This window comes from Larimichthys crocea, chromosome VI (assembly GCF_000972845.2).
Source record: "Larimichthys crocea isolate SSNF chromosome VI, L_crocea_2.0, whole genome shotgun sequence".
Classification (NCBI taxonomy): Eukaryota; Metazoa; Chordata; class Actinopteri; family Sciaenidae; genus Larimichthys; species Larimichthys crocea.
The window spans coordinates 15,786,368-15,807,756 of NC_040016.1; the positions used below are offsets into that span (position 1 = coordinate 15,786,368).

At 38.6% G+C, this 21,389-nt stretch overlaps 1 protein-coding gene across 1 annotated transcript in view; it reads right to left on the reverse strand.

Moving 5' to 3' along the window:
- The window catches only part of necab3 (N-terminal EF-hand calcium binding protein 3), a 33,447-nt gene extending 13,122 nt beyond the window's left edge, over positions 1–20,325 (reverse strand). The window contains exons 1-5 of the mRNA XM_019272269.2: positions 19,894–20,325; positions 14,737–14,761; positions 4,306–4,414; positions 2,855–2,880; positions 1,319–1,416 (exon numbers count right to left, since the gene is read on the reverse strand). Coding sequence (XP_019127814.1) covers positions 1,319–1,416; positions 2,855–2,880; positions 4,306–4,414; positions 14,737–14,761; positions 19,894–20,019 — 384 coding nt within the window. The 5' untranslated portion in view covers positions 20,020–20,325. The remainder of the gene's footprint in view (positions 1–1,318; positions 1,417–2,854; positions 2,881–4,305; positions 4,415–14,736; positions 14,762–19,893) is intronic.
- Positions 20,326–21,389: the final 1,064 nt, after the last annotated feature.

Genomic DNA, 21,389 nt, shown 5'->3' on the forward strand with positions numbered 1-21,389 from the left:
GAGAGGTTAAAGCAGAAGACATACCTCAGAGACGGATAGAGAGATGATCTGATAACCTCTCCAAAACAACTACAGGCAAAAGTGTGACAGCTCCAATTAAATGGGCTAATTAATTCTGGGAACACATACATTATTCAGCACCACATATTCAAATTCCAAGGTGGAAGAAGTTTAATAGGAGACATAATTGCTGCTAGAGTCCCCAAACACATTATGATTATTCGTTCTCAAAGGAATCTTATTCACGCAATCTGCTAATGGAGTAACAGCGCAGTGCAGCAGCGCTTTGTCCAAACTTAAAATGACAAGTAGCCTCTCCAGAAAATGCATCTTGGGATTAGCAGTCCAAAGCAGTCTGTGACAGACCGCAGCTGCTAACTAGCGATTGCACAGTCCTCCGTGGATTTCCTCTCTCCGATAGCTTTAAAGAGGAGCCAGAACAGAAGAGCAAGGTGTTCTAATTAAGACAGGATACATATTTATTCAGCACACATCTCCTCTCTTCTTGTCATTCCTGTTTTTTTGTTCTGTTACAATTCAAATGCCTTATTCGACGGAGGGAATTTGAAAATATTTTTCAGTTGCAATTAAATAATGCACTGACTGGGGGCTGCGGTAAGTGGGTGAACATTAATCTTTGGGGTTTTTGTTAAACACACATGGGACATTCGGAATATCTAGTGAATAGTTTTCTGCAGTAGTTAATCAAACAATCAAGTTAGATTAAAATCAAAATCAGGGAGAAAACATTTCAGTGAATATCTAATATTACTCTGAACCTACTGTGACAGACATTCTTTATCCCTCTGAATGAAGACTTAATTTAAGGACATAGGCTTCTTTTTTGTTGCCAAGTAAGCTAAGGAGATCAATACTACTCTCATAAATGTGCAGTAAGTAAGGCTACCATCAACACCCCGTTTATCTTAGATTAGCACAAAGACGGTAAATGAGGCTAGTAACACAATCCACAAACTAAACTAATTAAGGCTTCATCACATATGGAATTAACCAAAGGAGATGCTAAATTATGCTACTTGTAGCTTCATTTACATATAGACATGAGCGTTGTAACAATTATCTAATTTAACTCTCAGCAGAAAACGAATAGGCATATTTCCAAAGATGTCGAACCATTTCTTCAAAATCAATCTTAATATAATGAAGTGTGTTTACTTTTGTTAACTCATCAGTTTTGTGAGACTTGGTGCAGTCTCTGTGTGCCAGTGTTCCCTCTTTGCACTAAACTAAGCATATTTGTAGCTCAACCCCCACCAACGTTGTATATGTGTGTGTGTGTGTGTGTAACTAAACTTACCTCTTTAGTTTTATCCATTGCCTTTAAAATGGCAACATTCAGGCTCTCCAGAGCTGAAAGTACATTGAGATACTCCCCCAGGTGCTGAGAGAAATAATCTATTAGAAAATAGGGAACAAGGCGTCAGTGTCATTGAAATGTCAGAACAATTAAAGGTTTATTTTTGACTACAAACTCTTATGTTGCCGTGACAGATTTGTTATGTTATGCAGTTGTGCATCAATAATTACTAATGCTCAGTGTGTCATGAAATTGATGGTGTTGTTTTACTAAAAATCAAATAGAACAGCAGTTCCTTCACCTGTGTACAGTTGGTGACAGGAGCTGAAACGATTCATTTGATACCAGATATAGCAAAATGATAAAGTAACTCCTACACACGCTCATATTTGAGTAAAGTGAGAAAAGATGTATTTAAATTGATCAAAAGCAGGGAAAGACTTCTAGATTAGCTCTTAGCTCTTAATTAAAAAGAGTGACCTCAATATGACACACAGATACAAGGTTCGTGGATCAGCAGCACCTTTCACACTGCTCTTACTTAGATTCAATTCAATTATCCACCGGCATTTTATGCCAATCAGAAACACTAAGTCAAAACACTACTGGGTGAACTAAATCTCAGACAAGTAGAACATTCAATCATGGAAAAAAAACAGACAACTTCTCTTAACTTCAGATGGAAAAGATGCTATTCCCATTCAATAAATTATGCACCAGTTTTATTCTGGGTACTACTGGTATTTACAGGTCTCTGCCCTAATTCTTCACTTTATTCAGGCCATCTGACACACACATGCATTTTTAAGATGATGATGATGATGATGATGAAAAAATAGGTCAATAGATCTGTGCCAGTTTTTTTATATATATATTAAAATCGGTATTGCATTAAGGTTGGTATTGTCGGTCACAGTGTTAATAATCTCTATAAACAGATATCTACATATGAATGCAGAACCTTTAGGCGAGGTGTCAAGTTGGTACCGGAAGTGTTCTCGTTTCTATTTGTCATCCAAGTAGTATCATATTTGAGTGGGCTTTGGTTGCGACAGTCCTTGTGGAGAACAAAAGAGGCGGAACACATTGGCTGAAATCTTGGAAGCCATCAGCTTTTAAAAAGTTTTAAAGCACTCATCCACAGATATCTGTTGACAAAGATTAGCAGAAATGTGTCTTTCTCGTAATTCTCACATATTAAGTTGCTAATCAGGGTGCATAGGAAGCTACACCAGAAGTCATAAATCATTGTTGCTCCACAGAAGTGCTTTGCTTTACTTCTGTGATGAGACTTCTGCTTGCCTTCTTCAAACTAGGAACACGCTGACTGACTGCTGTCTACTCTGTAGGTAACACAGTGACCCTGCGTCAAAAAACCCAAACGATCCATTCAGATTTTCTACGCTACTAATCACTTAGAAATATGGATGCACGAATGACAGCAATCACTGATGTTGACAGATCTGAAAGACAGCAGTTCAACAGACCATAATGTACTGTGATGCATTAACTTAGACAAATCACTTTCCCACCAACCTGATAGCTTGTCAGTGTCCAGATTGCTGCAGGGCAAAAAAGAAGAGGAGATAAATTGGGAGCGTGTTGTGAAAGTTAATGAGGGAAATTCAAAGGCATCCTACTTTTTATTTGTGCTAGATAGATTATGTGGCTCTGAATTGTGTGAATATTATAGTGTTAGCCCGAGGAATGCACAAACACACAAGGCACCTGTGCTTTAACCATAAAAATAAGTAAAAGTTAGCACAACCTATTTCCTTATCATACAGGCTGACATATTTGTTCTGCTTAGAAAATAAGTGTTCAGCAATTTGTCATTCTACATGAATAATATAGTGTAGCTTTCTGGCTTGAAACGCATGGCTTACTTACCCCCACTGTTGTAAAACATTAATATCAATATGTCTTTGTTTACCAGGTACAGCAGAAATGATTACTTCAGAAAGTAAATAGTTCCTCGTGTCACAGTTTGATGAAGGCAGTGCCATTACACGAAAAGTTCCCCTGCTGCTTTAATGCCATATCACAGGTCATTTTCACTGTCAGATGCAGCATAAGCAGATCTTGTGCTATTATGAAGCTCACGGGACGTCTGTGGTCAAACAAGTTCTCACAAATCTCAATAGTGGAAAGTGATATTATATAACTATCAATATTGTTTTTCAAAACAAGAGCGCCTTGTAACTAGACATCAGAGCTCAGTTTCTACTAACTACCTCACAGCTTGGGGCATGGTTAGAGAGCTTTGAGGGCTAGTGAGTCCCAGCATAACACCATGTCCAAAAACTATTTATTACTGCAGCCAAACACTTTACTCTAATTGGTTAGGTGCAAAAAAGAAAAAAAATGAAATCTATGAAATCAATTTAAAAACTCCAGTGCGTCTCATCATCAGCGTGCGGGGGTTTGTTTATGCCTGTGAATGCCATCTTGTGAGACTAACACAGAGATGTGACAACAATGAATTCATTATTTCACCTCAAAAGCTGTTACGCATAGTAAGGTTTGACAGCCGAGTTAGGAGGTCTTGCTTAGCCTTCCACTTAATGTAAAGACGTGTGGAGGGGAAAAAGGTTGCAGTGTTTCACCAATACTAGCTCCTAATCTGCCAGAGACAATAAAGACAACTGGCTTCATAAAAAGGCTGAAATTTAAAACCCTTACATGAACCATGGCAGGGGGGGGGACACGGTCTTTACCTCTGTGCCTGCGGTGAGTTAAACATTCTCTGCAGACCAGTGATTTCAGCAGCTACCCTCAGGCTGATTTCTTTGATTGCAATTTCGGGGGAGTAGTTTTGGAACTCAAAGTCTGTAACTGATGACTTGAAAGGTGCACATTAACTGCGCCTGCTTCTTTTTTAACTGTAAAAGGCCCTGCTGTGAAGCAATGTAATATCACTCTTGTAGAAAAAAATCATTTTGCATTGATCAAAATCAGAGCAAATATAAAATAATAATAAAACTCACTTATTTTGTCGGCCATCTATGGAGTAGAAAAGCTCCTGCAGCTCCTCAGTAGTCAGGATCCCATCCGCAAAGTAAGCATTGAACTCGTCAAATGACAGTTTGCCATCATCTGAAACACAGAGGAGACGTAGACCTATATTAGTACAGAGACAACTGAATAATAACAATAAGGATCATTTTCACTGTATGTATATAAAAATGTGCATGTCGTATTCATAGTATCTATCATTTAAGTACTATGAAGTCTAAAACATGACTAAAACATCCAGATAAACTGGATATGCTTCAACTATTAATACTTTATAGACTTTGTTCTCTTTACATCGGAACCTACTGTATCATTAGTTCTCTGGTGTCACATTCTTTTTTTCTATTTCTAGTGTTACATACAGTAATTTAACAACTTCACGAGCACCATCTCACTGAAAATGAGTTCTTTAGTTTCATTTACATCCTTTCTATCTTGTTCTTTTGCAGTGTGGTCATTTTTAGGTTAAGAACGGATTATTTTCATGTTCAGTACATCTGTTGATTATCTTTCTCATCAGGGTTGTTTTGTTTTTGCCTATAAAATGACTTTTTTTTAATCACATCTGACAAGCTTTTTTATTTGTACAATGACTGTACAATAAAAATGTGTTCAGTTTTAATTGTCTGAAAAAATTGACTCATTGTTTCCACACCGCTCAGGTTTGTACCATGCACTCAAACACAAAAGTCATATTATATATTAGTATAAAAGTTTGAACATCCTACTACAGAGTATTCCACAAAGTAACTAACTTTTAAATGGGAAAAAAAGCTATATATTATCAGCAGATTGTATTTTTTCCACTTTTCCCAGACTAGTTAACTGTGAGCACAGCTTGTTGTGACAGACAATGCACAGAAAAATCAATAACAGCAGATAAATAGCCTGGTTGTCATCTGTGAAGAAGTGCTCCTTCGTGAGCCTACTATCAATCTGTCTACTGGCACAGATTACATAGATCAGTCAGCAGTTAGCCTGCCAGAGAGAAACTGCTAGATGTTTTAATCCTCATAAAAGAGTCCAGACAAACAGATAGACTGCTGTCTGTGGAGTACATTTCTGAGCCATGACAGATACCCAAGCAATCAGAAGTATATCGGAGCAAGTTGGCCACTTAGTCAGTCAATGTGAACGAAAGACAGACCAGAGTGATAAAACAGAGCCAAGATGGCATACAGACAAATGAGTATGACTGTGAAGTATTTGTTGAATCAGGCAAGCAGAGGGTCAAACAAAAGCCAGCCATTGCTTTACTGATCCATCTTATCCATCAAGGAACCATGACCACCAGTTTTTTTATTTGCTCCCTGACTGTTGGCTTCATAACACCACTGAGTAATCTACCCAAATAATGACCCTGTCTTCACAAAGATACGGTAAAACGAGAGGAGTTTAATATGTCCTGGGGCTCCAGCTGGCTGACTCAGCGAAGCTCGAAACTCAAGGGCAACCTCGAAGACCATCTGTTCAGCTGGAGCCTCTTTGACACTGCTCATCATTACCTCTGACCAGAATGCGTAATGTGTTTGCTGAGACAATGCCTTGCCCTCGCCACTTTTGGCCTATCTTCTCTTGTCTTTTTTTTTTTCCTATTCCAAAGAAAGAACAAGACCAAACTTATAACAGAACTTTCCCCCGATTTGGCTCTGAGCCACTTGGCATTTTTTTGAGATCTATCATTGCTCACAGGCACACAAACTAATATCGCATACTAAACTCTTTGGATCAACCCGGTCACGCAGTCTTCATTGCTTAAGGAGCAGTAGAGTACTTTGTATTTTAGAGACATCACAAAACATTTTTTTGGTTTCTAGTTTTCAGAAAGCAATTGTACAAGTGAAAACACAGACTGAACTGTCCTGGAGCACAGGGAGAACATTATATTCATTCTGTGGGTGAAGCTGTTAGTGTGGCTTTTACTTTTTATTAAAAATTCCCACTTCGGCCATGGGGTTCAAGCTATATAATTAAACTGTAGCATGTTCTTCACTTAGACTGTTTACTGAATAAAATGTAAGAGCAAGATTAACATGGTCAAGATGCGCTCTACAGCTTCATCTGAATTAACATGCGCACTGTGCTTGTTATCCAACCCAAAGAGAGGAGTCACTCATTAATTAGCCTTAATTCTGCACACTGCAGTGATAGAGCTGCTTATCTTAATTGAATCAAACACAACAACATCTATATTATTTACAAATATCTGCTTGTTACATAAATAACTAACACACCCCCTCACTATGGATTTTATACATGCATTTCTGGGGAAGCTATAGTCATGGAGTGATGCCACACTTTTATACTTAGCTTCTGCAGTAAATCTCTATGCCATCTGTAGTTATCTTGTGAATCTGATGCTAAAAATGTCTTCCTCTTCCTCTTACAGTGTTGCGTTTGGAAGGCTTCCTAAATTTGAGGTGCTAGACAGGCAGCAGTTATGCTCAGAAGTGACACTCTTGATAATCTGTTTGATGGACTAACAACGACTGCTGGCACTCGCTTCTATTCACTTTGACACTTCTGGGTTAAAAGTCATCTTCATGAAAGAAGATGTCCACAACAAATACACAAGCCTGAGCCATGTGTTTTACTTCTTCTATCACACGACTTTGATTTATTCATTTACTTCAATTTTCTTTGCTACTACTATTTTAGGTAAATTTTGGATTGTTTGACCAAGGCTAACCCCAAAGTTTGAATTTTCCAATTCAAAGCTACGTTCAAATATGAACCAAAACTGTTTACAGTCTAAACTAAAAACAACCTGTTTGGGCATGTGGATAAATGAGTGACAAACAAAAAATAGGATGGTTGGCGTGGGTTGAATTAAAGATGCTTCTAGAGGTGAAGGGTTACCTGTTACCCGAGGCAGAGAACTTATATAACTTGTTCCCCGTGTCCCCTGGAGACACCTGAGTCAAAATGCTAAAAAAGCAGATCTGTGTTTAGATTAAAGCCACTTTAGCATATATTTGATTCCTATTAGATTTGTTCCCATGCACAGTATATATGTTCACCAAAAACACTTGGAAATAACTGTATAACTGTAATCTGTATATCTATGTATGCAAAAAAATAAAATAAAAAAAATATCCACAGTAGTACACTAAACTTATAAAAGGTCTAAAATGTCAAAATGAGTCAATGTATATTTGTCTCGCATACATTAAATGCCAAAAAGCAATCCTGCTTTTAATCTCTCCCAGATCCTCAAGGAATGATGGTGACAGATGGCATCAGGAGATGGCAATAAAAGGATCAGGAAAAGAAGATCCACAGTCAGATGGGGGGATTATATATTAATCTAAGATTCATACCTGTCGGCCTCTTCTTCCAATTGAAAATCCTCCATTTCATCACATCCATCTATTTTGATGAATTGAAGGAGGGATGTGAGGCTGAGATGGGAGGATGGAGGAATTGATTTAACTGTAATGTATTTACCAAATGGGATTGTTCAGTCAAAAGCCATTCTAAGGTGATATTTATCATTAATGATGATAATAATAATACATGTTTTTATTAATAAATACTTTTCTAGACCCAAATCACCACAACAACAACATGTTTGTTAATGTTGATGTGTTACACAGCTGTGTTATTTATTACTGGGCTTGTGTTGGTTATGCTGTTCTGCACTGCACAGGAGGTCACTTAATAAGCAGAAAGGGTCAAGAGAAATGTCATGAATTGATATAGTCGATATTTTAGTACCTGCTGACCCAAAAGTGCTATAGGTTATATTCTACAACTCTTCATGAATTCTCTCTTTCCCTTAGAGCTTGCAGCTGTATGCTTCATGATAGCTAAGCAGTTTATTTATTTTTTCATAGAATCAAATTCTGTGACGTGCGTTACCTCAAGTAAATCACAACCACCGTTAAATCAGTATTCTATCTCAAGTACCCAAATGTTTAAGATGCATTAAGCCGCCTAGCCATTGATCACTGTTGCTTCATTAAAAATTGAGTGGATTAAAATCTCATTGACTTTCAGCGCGACTGTATCATCCTTTTACAGTTCTATTGGAGCAGCTGCATGTATCCAGTCACTACATGGATTCCAACCCAAACACCAGCTGATGCCTTTAAATGAATAAATCAGTCATGCATGGCCCAAAGACATATACAGAACACGTGGATTCTCTAATTAGATCACAGACTCCAAAAACACTCATAACATAACACATAGACATTAAGTATATGTTATGAATACAACTTATGAAACATTGCTCCTATCATGTTTCCAGATATTGCGAAGCTATTTCTGGAACAATTTCACAGAACACAGTTAGTTAGCTTGTGAATAACTTAATCATAGCCTGCAAATGAATCATTCTGCATCAGCGGATGTTGTTGACCTGGTTTTAAAGAGAACAGGAGCCAGTTCAAGAAAGAAAATACCTGTATCTTGCTGACTTAGGATAAAACTATTCTATAATAATAAATGTTTGAATTCATTTATTCTTATTTTTCATGGATTGCGGTGATGCTTGTATCTGTCCAAAAGGCTATGAGGCTTGAGACAGATGGCTGAAAAACAAAAAAAGAAGCAAACAACTATTTGCATTTCTTAAAAAAACATTTTGCATGTGCAGCAATTTCTATTCTTTTGGACAAGAAAAAACAAAAACACAAAAGTCAAACATCACACCTTGGCAACAGGATAGAATCATAAGCAGTACAGGGATCATGGGGCCAACTATATTTAGTTCATCGCTGAAGCAATCTGTCTGTACAGTTGTATCATTTGAAAACAATAAACCTCCAGTATGAATGCTGATGTGGCAGAACACATCTCAGAACAGGTGCGTGATATCCTCCTTTAAACTGGACCAAAATATAAAGCCTTCCTACAGCAAATTTCCCCACAAGAACTTCCATTATTACAGTGAAATAAAAAAAGCTATAAATCATAATGTGGTCAAGAGCGATGTGCATAAATTGCCCTTTAATACTGTGTGAGAAAAATCACTTAGGAACTTCAAGGTGAGAAAGAAAGTGTGAGGCTTATGTGATAATGTGCTGATTCGTCAGCACAGCCGAACAGCGACGTATGTGGCCTTTTCTCCTTACAGTTAAAAAAATGTCACAGTAGTCTAAACAAAGTGCTCAGAGGATTAGAGTAAACAAGGACCAAATAAGCAAGTGAGGGAGTCCTGGAAAGTAGGGCACAAAGTAGGCCGCACTCTTATCTCTCCAAAGGTTAGTCCCATTGCAGCCTCTGCAAAGTGGTTTATAAATTTCCACGAATGCATCACAGCTTAAAAAGCAACTAGCAGTACTAAGGCAGCAAGGTCTTGTTTCTTTATGGTGAACTCCTATGCACTCCTATATCCAAACCATTACAGATTCTGATATTCTTAGCATCGATGCTCTACTTAGGATGTGTTCCACCAGGCCATCTGTGAGGAAATCTCAGATATGCTGCCTTTAGAATTTCATATCCCGATTTAAGCCCACATGCTGCTTTTAGATCACATATCCTCCTCCTTCCCAATTCCCACAGCCTCACTAAGTCTGAGGCTCACTGGTCTTTTCCTCCACACTGGAGCAGACATCAGACGAGGTTCATTAAAAGCTGTCACACTGGAAAAGTGTGTGGTATATCTGTGGAAAATCTGGATATCAGGATGAGGAAGACAAACATTTTCCAGCTAAATTTAAAGTTTAGTTTGGTACTGATTCTTTTTAAAGAAGGATGCTATTTTTTAAACCCAAACATTAAGCTTGTGAATAAAAAAAATAAAATAAAAACTAGACTGCTCATCTGTGACCATTTTGCCAATTAGGTAGTGATGTGGCTAAGGTTATGTAAGATGGGTAATTATCCTCGGGAGTACAACGCTTTAAGGAAGATACACTGAAACGAGTTGGATTACATTTTCTGCAGTTCTTTACACTCAGCCCATATCCTGATGTCCACTGCTTTTTCCACTGTAGTCAAGTCAATTTTATTGATAACCCAAAATCCCAAATCACAGCTTTAAAGGACTTTAAAATCTGTACAGCACACAACACTCTCTATCCTCCGACCCTCAGTAGCTCGAAGACATGAAGAAAAAAGCAATTAACCTCTTAAGCCCGCTGTGCAGAGACTGTGACAGTTCCAACAGCTACCATCATCCTATTACGAAAACTCAATAAACTAGCAGCCAAAGAATATTTAGTTATTTATTATGACACCAAAATTATTCAAATAGACCTTGTAGTTGCAGATATATATTTGAACAGAGGCCTAAAGAAAAGGCTAAGAGGTTTAAGTGAACCTTGTGTTGGGATTATTTTGTCAAACTACAATTTTGTACAACAATGAACTTTGATGCTTATGGAAGCGCATTGCTGCCACCCCCCCAAAAAAATACAGCTCAGTATCACGTAATTACGTGAAAAGTTTCATGTCATAACGTGATATTTATCACCAGGGCCGGTCCTAGCTATGGGCAATGTGGGCGGCCGCCCAGGGCGCATTCTCCGTGGGGGGCGCACGAACGCCCGAAAAAGCAAAAAACCTCGGCAAATTTCGATACCGCTCATTAAGTTAGCGGAGCGGGCGCCCCGGGAGCGGGGTGTTGACAAGGCAGAGGGGGGCGTCGGACAGACCGATGGGGGCGCACGCATCCAGGGGCGCACGCTGCCGTTAGGGCGCACGAGAAAATGTTCGCCTCGGGGGCGGTTCGCCCAGGGCGCAAACGTGGCCAGGACCGGCGCTGTTTATCACGTTAAAACGTGAAATTATCACGTTATTTCGTGATATGAAATTATCATGTTATTTTATGATGTGGTATTTTCACGTTATAATGTGAAAGTATCACGTTATTTCATGATATAAGTTATGACATTATTTTGTGATAGGCATTTATCTCGTTATTTCATGATGTGGTATTTTCGTGACACTTTCACGTTATAATGTGATAAATATCACGTTATAACATGAAACTTTTCACGTAATTACGTGACACTGAGCCAAATAATTTTTTGGAGGGTGGCAGCAATGCGCTTCCATAGGTGCTAGTGCTATTTTTGTTACCAAATTTGTCTGTTGTTCTCTGTTGGACAAGCAGCACAACACCTGAAAGACACTAAAAGATGTTGAGCTAAGAGGGAACGCAAAGTCCTGTGATAAATCGTCACGAGCGACCCCTTGACTTAGACATGGTAATTTGACCCATCTCTCCATCATACACTTAAGTATAGTTATATGCTTGTTTTGCATTGTATGTCTTTGTTACAGAGGGAAGGGATACAGATATGTGGATACTCAGCATGTATGTTTTCCCATTGGTGCAGGTTATTGTTTCTCCATGACAAGCAAACAAATTCCATGTGCTGATACTCCAGAGAAATACAGTACACGAACCTTCTGTTGGGATTGTTTTGTTTGAGATTTATTTTGATTGTAATGCTACTCATACTAGCTCCTACATTGTTGCAACCAATAAAAGTCAATAGAAGGAACAGATAAGACATTGAGCTGTATGCTCAACACATGATATAGTACAATCTGATGGACATAATTTAAATAAAACACTGGTTTATTATTCATGAGATTCTACTTGTGAAGGCCTTATCTTTATTTTGTTGGTATTTCACATATAATCTTATCCCAGCTGTGATTTTTCGTGAAAGATAAGGAACAGTGAATGTGGCACAGTATATTTTCTTTGTGTCTTCCTCTTATATAATAAGACTCCTCCTTCCTTCTCACCACCAGCCTTTCTCTGCAACTGGTTGAGTGATGACAGTCTCCTCGCCTCAGCTTGTTATAATAAAAATATCATGGTGAATATATTTTCGCCGGAAGCCACTGAACAATTCACCGCATACAAGGCTGGTCAAATTGAAGGTTAAGAGCTGTTGAGGAGTAATTGCTGTTTGAAGGTTTGCTGATTGCAGCCCCTGCAAAGGCAACGATGTTCCATATCCACATGATGTCCACTATTTTATGATTTGCTTTGGCGCCTTACTTCATCTGTTACACAGAAATAAATATCTATTGGGGTTTAGCCACAGTGCAGCAAAGGCAATCTCGTGAATGGTAAAGCAATATCCATTCATAAATATGTGTCAGGTACATTTTGCATATGGAACAATCAAGTTCTATGGTGCAATATTATGGCATGACATGAAATAGGTCTGTGAATCTATGAATCTGATGAACATGGGATCATTTTTATATCGATGTCAGTCTCACAATATTAAGGACAAAAGATTTCTTCCTGAACTCAACAGTAGCAGTTCTAGTCTATGATGAAATACAACCTCACACACAAAAGAATTGTGCCATTTAAAGAAAATAACCTACAGCTGAGTGGAACATGTTTGATCACATTTCCTGGACAATCACTCAGATAAAAATTAGACAAGACAGCTTGAGGAAAAGTGGGTACAACAGAGTAATTTAATCACAATACAACTCCCGGAATGAATTTGACATCACAGACTGATGATATATAGCAGTGTAAGTGTATCCTGGGGGTACTGAGACGAATCATAACTTCAACAAATCCTGTTTGATCCCCTCAACTTTCAAACCTGCAGTACTCTTAAGGCCACTATACATTGTGCAATAACAGTTATCTCACAGGGCAATTGCAAGCGACTGTATATGCGAGACGGGACTGATGGAATGCTGGTTGCAATCTTTGGCAAAAGAGTTCGATATCAGTTTTAAAGGACGTTAGATCTCGACATGATTGCCTGGATATATATTCTGATTGTTTGGTGTGTGTTATGGGATTTTATATCCTTAGGTTACACATGGTCACGTGGGGGCCTTGAGGTCCTCGGCAGTATTAACTGTTTGTCTTAGACTAGGTGCCACCATATCTCAACACTGTGGTGGCCAGAGTCAAAGAGGCCTGTTGCTGCCTTTCTAGTCATAATAGATAGCTTGCCGCTGATGTTCCAATCTGTGTAAACAGACATATGTGTCTCCAGATTAGAATGTGTTGACAATAACACCTCCATGGGTAAAAACATTCTCTTTGACTAATTCTGGGGCGTATAGTATTTGGGGTGTGAACTTGGGGTTTAAAGTCTATCCACCATCACGAGTTCATCAGAATCCGAGACCAACTCAGGCACTTCTGATGAACTTTGAGAGTGTCTCTAATTCTCCTTGATCAAGGGTCAATAAATAATACAGCATAAGACATCAGAGGCTCCTGAACACTTTCTTCCTTTCTGACCTCACCATTGACTTTTAACTTCAGCAATTTCTCCACAACAGTGTGTAGACATGGCAGCAGTCACATTGTTAGAACTTTGTGAGTGTTCGGTCGTTAACACTCTGTGAATGTGACTTTTGATGTTTCATCGAATATGTCTCTCACAACTGTCAATTTTGTCCGGGACAGCCAAAAATTGTTGTCCATTGATTTCTCACACTTAGCAGCTTTAAACTTAATCCTACCAGCTACTGCAGACCCCAGAGGTAAACTTTACCTTTCAGGTATCTCACAGGTGCACGACTTTGACAATTCATACTTTCCTAATGATTTCATAGCATTATATTAGTGCTTTTTAAAAAATACCAATGTAACAGGGTCCTGGTCCAGGGTCCATACACAAATTCTACCTATGGGGTTTTTATAGATTGAACTATTATTGAGTTCATGTTTGCCATGGGTCCTTATTTAAACAGGCGTAGGGTCACTCTGTCAGTCATTCTTAAGGAGACAGACAGATGCAGCAGACAGATTTCCCCATGTGCTCTATCTATTTTCCCATTTCCCACAATATGCAAATTAATTGTAACTTTGGTAAATTAATAGTAATCTGTTTTTTTTTTCAGATGACAAATTACATAGCTAATAATGTTTTGGGAAGAAATACTTTCACGCTATGGTTGTTGTTTCTCACAGAAGTTAATTCTCCAGGGATACCATTCGGTTAAATTACGCTAAGGGTCAAGGTGGTAAACATCATCAGTGGTCACATATGAACTAAAATGCATGAAATAACTGAAATGAATACCTGACTGGGGAGCATTCTCAAAACTTAGGTTACCTTGTTTGCACTAATGAAGCTATATCATCAGTGATTCACTGCTAGAAAAAAAAAAATTGACTCAGCCTGAGTTGACATGACTCACATTCATTTGTAGACAGCTCCAAGTCATCTGTGTCGACCCTGACAGAGAGCTGCTTTATTTTGTGTGACACGTACATCCAGCCATGGCTATAATCCCGAATCTAAGCATCATTTTAATTGGGAAGATAAACTTGTTGGAGCATGAAGAGGAATGAAGCTTCACTTGACGAGTCACTCATGTAAATCTTTTATTCCCCCGCCCAAATTGTCTGAGGCGTAATAGGAAGTGAAAGAATGTAGGGAAACAACAAGCACGCATTGTAACCAATTATTCATCAGCGAACATGTTATGTGTTGTTTACTCACCGTTTTTGTCTGCTCTGCGGAAAATCTGAAAAAAAAAAAGAGGTGGGAGGAGATGGTCATTACCTCTAGCCAAGCATCACTAAAAGGATCCTTGCAAAAGGAAGGTACAGATTATTAAAAGTCATGAGTGAAAAACACAATAGGATGTTTGACGTCTGCTGCAGAAGATTTATTTTGTCCTGCAGAGACATGTGAACAAGGACATTCACAAAGGACCTTTACACTCTGTATGTGAGGTTGAATGCCCTTTGGTAGTTTGTGTCAGCTATAAAGATGATTCACAATTATCATTTGTGCAGTAAATATTAATTTCAGAAAGCTACTGAGTAGCAAAGAGGCTAAATAGTCATTATGTTGCCGATTTGTAAGATGTACAAATTGCTCAGGGAAATAAATAAATAAAATCACACTTCTGAAGACAAGCTAAGGAACCAGTCTGTAGGATTTAGCACCTACGACTATGACAGTGGTGTTACAATGGACCCCAGTAAATGTTATTATGACTGGCCCTAGCTAAGGTGCATTGTATTGTCTTGTCACATGATCAAATAAACATAAACATACATATAATCCAGCAGTCATCTTTCCATATCTATATATTGCACACTTGACCTTTAAGACATAAAGACTGTAAGCAAAATAAATATTCTTTGCAGTGTTGATGTGCACATTAGTTGAGGTGCATAACAGTTTAATATTTATAATTGCTTGATATTATATTCTTATTTCTATATATATATTATGACTGTTTTATGCAACGTGTAAACATTTATTGGTTCGACGTGCAACCATTTATTGGTTATACTTTAATATGGAAGAGTAGTTGTTGCCAAGGTAACAACTAATGGGAATCTAAATAAACAAAAAAACAGAAGAACACAAGCTGAGGCTCATCATTGGTACCTATAGAGTCGATACAGGTAGGGACAGAACAGATGATCTCCCTGAGGACTAATTCATTGAACTGATCTGTCTTTTTAAAAGATCGACTCTGCTGCTGCCGCTGCTGTCCGCTGCCACTGCAGCTAACTTTATTCAGTGGCCAGTGGCATATGTCTGCAGACAACACTGAACACCCATATTAGCTCTGGCTCCTTTCACTCTATTCCCACTGGGGGTTTCTGGTGCACTATATGATGAGTTATGATTAGCAAGGGAAGCTGCAACACCGAAGTCAGCTGGATTTGTTATAATAGCAACTATGATGAGGAAGCATCTCACTGAAAAAAGGCATAAATGGACACTCTGCAAATAGAAAACTATCTCAAAAGCTATTATGTTGCAATGAAAGTAAAAGGAAATATGTTATGAGCTGCTCAGAGCTCTTTTCACGTGGTGCGGATACTGTTCTGATGCTTTAAGGTAAGGCTGTGTGCAGGCAGTAATGCATAACATAAAAACATGGACCTCTGAAAACTGAGGAATATGATAAGGATTAAAGCAGGACATGTTGACATTTGTGCACAACAAAAACACACTTTCAAACACAGCGTTGACTTGTTGTTGATTAGAAATTGACAGTGTGATTGTATGACTGGTGATTAATTGAGAGTAATAGAGGCTTATGGTGTGTCAGACAATGTAAAGAAAAAGAGATTTGTTGTTTAGAACATCACTCCAATATGTATTTTTGGGATCAAACAACAAGGCAGGATCTGATCTCACTGCACTGGGCAACCGCACAAACAATGAGATGAAAATGAGAGGTTTTGAATAACTCCCCAGTGTAACCATAATCGTCTGACCACTCATCTGGACTGAAAACAAAGGTTAGTTTCCCCGAAGCACCCATTGTAATCATCCATTGAATTGTTAAGTTGTGTGCACACGCAACTAAAGAATGGAGGATCAAAGTTGAAGTACTGTACTTTGAGGGAGCACTTGAAAAATTGAATAGATGTTTACAATTGACAGTTTGGGTGACAATTGTAATAACCTTTATTTTCATGTACAATAAGTGCTTTAAATAATTGGACTGAACTGAGGAAAATAAATCACTCTCAACTGAAGTCTCTGTGACCCCATGTAGCACCAGTAAAACTGGTGACTAACATGTTATCAATGCTCAAAACTATGAAAACCACAGAAAAACAGCGTTCGGTGTTGCAACCTCCCCTGCTATGAAAAAGCGCATTTTCCCCAAGTCTACTGTGCAAAGAGATTTGAATTGACGTTACATTTGAATTCATTAAAAACTAAGTTAGCATGAAAGCCACTGAATTGATGCATTACAAAACCTATTAAATAAACAAATGCCACAAATCAGCAGTCTAATAAAACAATTGAAATTTCAAATATTACATGTGTTCACGCTACAATGTGTTTTAATCTACCTTCTTCATAGTATTTCATAATATTTTCTATAAATCCTATTCTACTCCTTTATCTTGTTCTTTCCATTGTTAGATAGATAGCAGTCAGGACTGACATGCCCGTCTGTTTTGACCTACAGGTTATTAATAACAGCAGAACATGCCCCTCACTTTTATTTTCCATAGGTCAACAAGCTTCTGCCCTCTGACTGTCAGTGTCTGTCTCTCTACAGCTTCAGTCCTGACTAATAACAAGGCTCAGGTGATCTCAAACCACTTCACAATACACTCATTAATCTATTTTTGATTCATCTGTCTAGACTCAAAGTTGACTGTAAAGCTCCAGATTTCAACCCTTCTTATTTATTACATTAATCTACATTTTATATTCTCCCTGTAAGGTATAAGACAGTCTTGCTTTAGGCTTGTACTGTACTACAATCCATATGTTTTCCCCTACTCTTTTCTCTTCCCCTTTGGCACTAGAATCCATCTCACTATCTCTTCCTCCTGCTCGATTCAATGGTGGTTTAATACTGCTCAAATCGTTCCTGGTTTGGTTGTGTCTTTGGACTCTCAAGTGTCAGGAGACAATAATGCATCATTTACAGCAAGCCCAGAAAAGGTCAGACCTGCTTCCCAGAGTGCCGCTGTTCTGATGTCACGGTGGCAGGTGTTAAGACAGTAGGTTCTCTCTGCTTTGCATGCTGACACAATGTTTTGTGCAGGCATTTAGATTTCACATTCGAAAAAGAAGAAGCCAGAGCTAGTGATCAGGTTTTGAGTATGTCATATGTGTCATATTTTCTTGCCGTTTTCTGAGAGGGAGATTCTGATTCACTGAGACATATATTTCTTTTCGAAAAAAGAATTTATTCTTTCTGTTTTCTTACAGGCCTGTTATTTTTTTTTCTTTCTGTTTGCTTTTCTCCAGCTCGAAAGCAGCAAAGCGAGAGCAGGGGGAGAGGGAGGACAGAGATACGCATGAGAGAGAGAGAGAAATGTAGAACCACAAGATACACAAAACAAAGACAGTAAAAAGCAATGATGTGGATGATAAAAACCACCCCCCACCATCATTAGAACCATTAACTGTCCCTGGTCTTTGAACAGGACATCTTTTGAGGCATTGCTTTGGCGATCCTCTGCTTCTCTAACATCACTTACTGCCTCATTACTATGTGAATATAGTCCTACTATTGATGTATTGATGGCTCTGTAATTAAAAGAGTATCTGTCTGTTGCATGTACAACTAGGCACATCTTTCCACAATAAACTGGTCTACTTATTCCAAAGAAACCACTTGTTTACATCAATTAATATCTTCAGCTACTTAGTAAATTACCCATCATCTCCTGTATTGGAAATCAATGTGCACCACCGCAGTAATAAAGTTCATTACCAGCTTTATCTCTGAAAATAAAGCTGAAAATAGATCAGCTTTACAACTTTTACACCTACTACGCAACACAAAATATTTATGTTTGTTTTTAGGCTTATTATCTGCCCATTTGACTTCATGTAGCCTGATTCATACTGTGGGGACCAGTGGAAACACCATAACAGCAACAGCTTTTCCTGAAAAAAAATCTGTCAGTTGTCCCAGTGGAGTAATTGGAGAGAAACCACAGGCAGGAATAAGATGTGCACATTATTTCCTTCCCTCACCAAATGAGACAAAAAAACAAACAAAACAAAAGAGGTAAAAATAGACAAATAGAGAAACACAATATTCAAAACCAAGACAGCATGTCCTTCTGTGTTTCTAGACACCATTATCTCCAACACGGGTTGTTTTAGCCAATTCAAACACAATTTGAGCAGGGAACCATCACCAAATGTGTGGCTGTTGCTGTGTTTGTGCTCAATCAACAGAAAAAAAAAACTCAGGGTTGAAGACTAAATGTGGACGCTGTAGCACATTGAGGGACAGCAAGCACAGATACTATGACAGCTCTGCAAAATGTGAGTAATGTGCCCTTATTTAGACAGGGCTGTGTGTGTGTGTGTGTGCTGCATTAGTGAAGGATAGGACGCTGTCAGAGCTCAGTTTTGGACACAGCAATGGCCTGCTAATCCAGGACAAGACAGACTGTGATATGATGGACAAGCATGTGATGGGTGGATAATGACTGTGTTGATGGACAGTTTCTAGTGCAGTGTTGCAGGTTAATCGGGCAGTGGGGTGTTGGTTGGTTGAAGCTCCACAATCGAGGTAGGTTTGTGTTGATGTTTGTGTGTATTTACATGTGTGTGATAGAGAGACAGACAAATCACATCAGTCCAAAACCTAGAGTAAGTGACATAAAAACAACATAAGTTCAATTAAGTTGGATATATTCTTTAAAAAAACATAACAGGGTTTTCTCTCTCTCTCTCTCTGTTTGTGTGTGTGTGTGTGCAACAAAAAGAGAACCCCCCAGCAGCCCCTAAACCTGTCCTACTGCGAGAGCTTAATTTATCATGCAGAGGCAGCAGCTGCAGCTCTTCCTACTTCACACACACACACACACACACACACACACACACACACACACAGCTAAATACTGTATCACTTTAGGGTGTGTGATGTGAGAATACAAGATAAAAAAAAACATTGATAAAGGATAAAACATTTCTGTTTTTACTTTCTAGAAAGAAACAAGCGAAGGAGTCAAAATAGGAAGAAAACTCCACACTGTCAGTAAACTGTGCAGTAGGTCATCATATGTTTTCTCCTATGTATTTTTAGGCCCATGTTTTACTTTTACAGTTAATATGACAGACACAAACAATTAGGATCGATCACAAAGACAGCTAACAGCTTATAAATACCACTATGAATAAGGGAGTCGATGCACTCACATCATGAAAAATAGTAAGCCCTTGTCCGGTGGTGTGCAGCGGCTGCTGTTGCTGCTGCTGAGCCCGAAGGTGCTTCTGTTTGGCCGATTGCAGGCACATAGTGATCATCTCCGTACAAGCCAGCATCTTGGACAACGAGTCGAGACACACACCTCGGATCAGACTCGGATCGCTCAGACAGTTGGAAGGTTGAAAGTAAAGTGGAAAGAAAAAAAGGTTAGAGTGTGTGTGTGTGTGTGTGTGTGTGTGTGGAGGAGAGGATGCAGGTGTGACATATATCAAGTGAAGCCAAAGCAGGCGGGGACTCGGGAGATGCTCGACAACTTTGTGTGGTGCGCTGCTGACCAGAGAGCTGCCAGCCCCTCCTGCTGGAGCCGCTGTGATTGGCTCATTTATCTGCGCCGTGCATCTGTATCAAACTGTTCACTTTCATCAGGACCAAAATGCTTCCCGAGCCGCTGGCAACAGTTTGTGCAGCATTTACTTCCGTCAGGTTATCCTGCAGTTCAATATGACAGAAAAGACCAGAATCAAAACTATGGCTTTAGATGGATGTGATGCGAGGAGGGGGTCATTTATTCATTTTTTTTTTATTATACACTCATATAAAGAAGAGTTTATTCTCTTATAATGCACATATCAAATATACAATTTAGCCAAAGATTTACGTTCAATTTAAAGTTTAACGCTGCAAATGTGAATGTTACTTATAAAGATGGAGCCAACTTTAAGCTACAGAAAAATGTTGACAGACACTGCCATCTGCTGGAGGTTAAGAGTAATTGTTTAAAACATTTTTTTAAATCAATATTTATATACAGTATATTTGAATGTATTATTTTATTCATAAAGGCAGCTCACCCTCTTTCAAATTGACACCGGTGTAACTTCAGAAGCCATAGTTTACACCTGAAACGACAGGTAACACAAAATGTGTCAAGTAAACGTCTCGGTTATGACAAAACTGAGCAGTCATGAGGACAAAGTTTACAATCAAACCTTTCTCAGGTCGTGGAGCTGCGGTCGGTCCGACAGGACCTTCCTCTGAGTCGACTTGATGACAAGGAAGCGAGCAAGTTATCCAGATCCAGTTATAGAAGAAATGCAGGAAAGGTGACGGGTTAAACTATTTATTTTGCCGGAGTCTCCAACTCGGACCTGTCGTTCGCTGACACAGATAACAGAGAAATCGAAACTGACTCAGGATCAGGAAGAGAAACCTTAAAGGGTCGCTGTGGAGTTATCCGCTCCGCCCACTGACTCCGACACGTTCAGGAGTTCGTGTTTATTTGAAATACACCGTAAAACAACAACAACAAACAGACAACAAAACAAAAAACAATACAATATTTTAGCCAAATATCACACATTGTAGTTAATATGACAAATGCACATCATCGGTCTATCTACGCCAATTCTTCAGTTTAAATGCAATGCCTATTTTAATAATAACAGATTAAAACATATTATATTTAATGTGATGGAATATAATCATG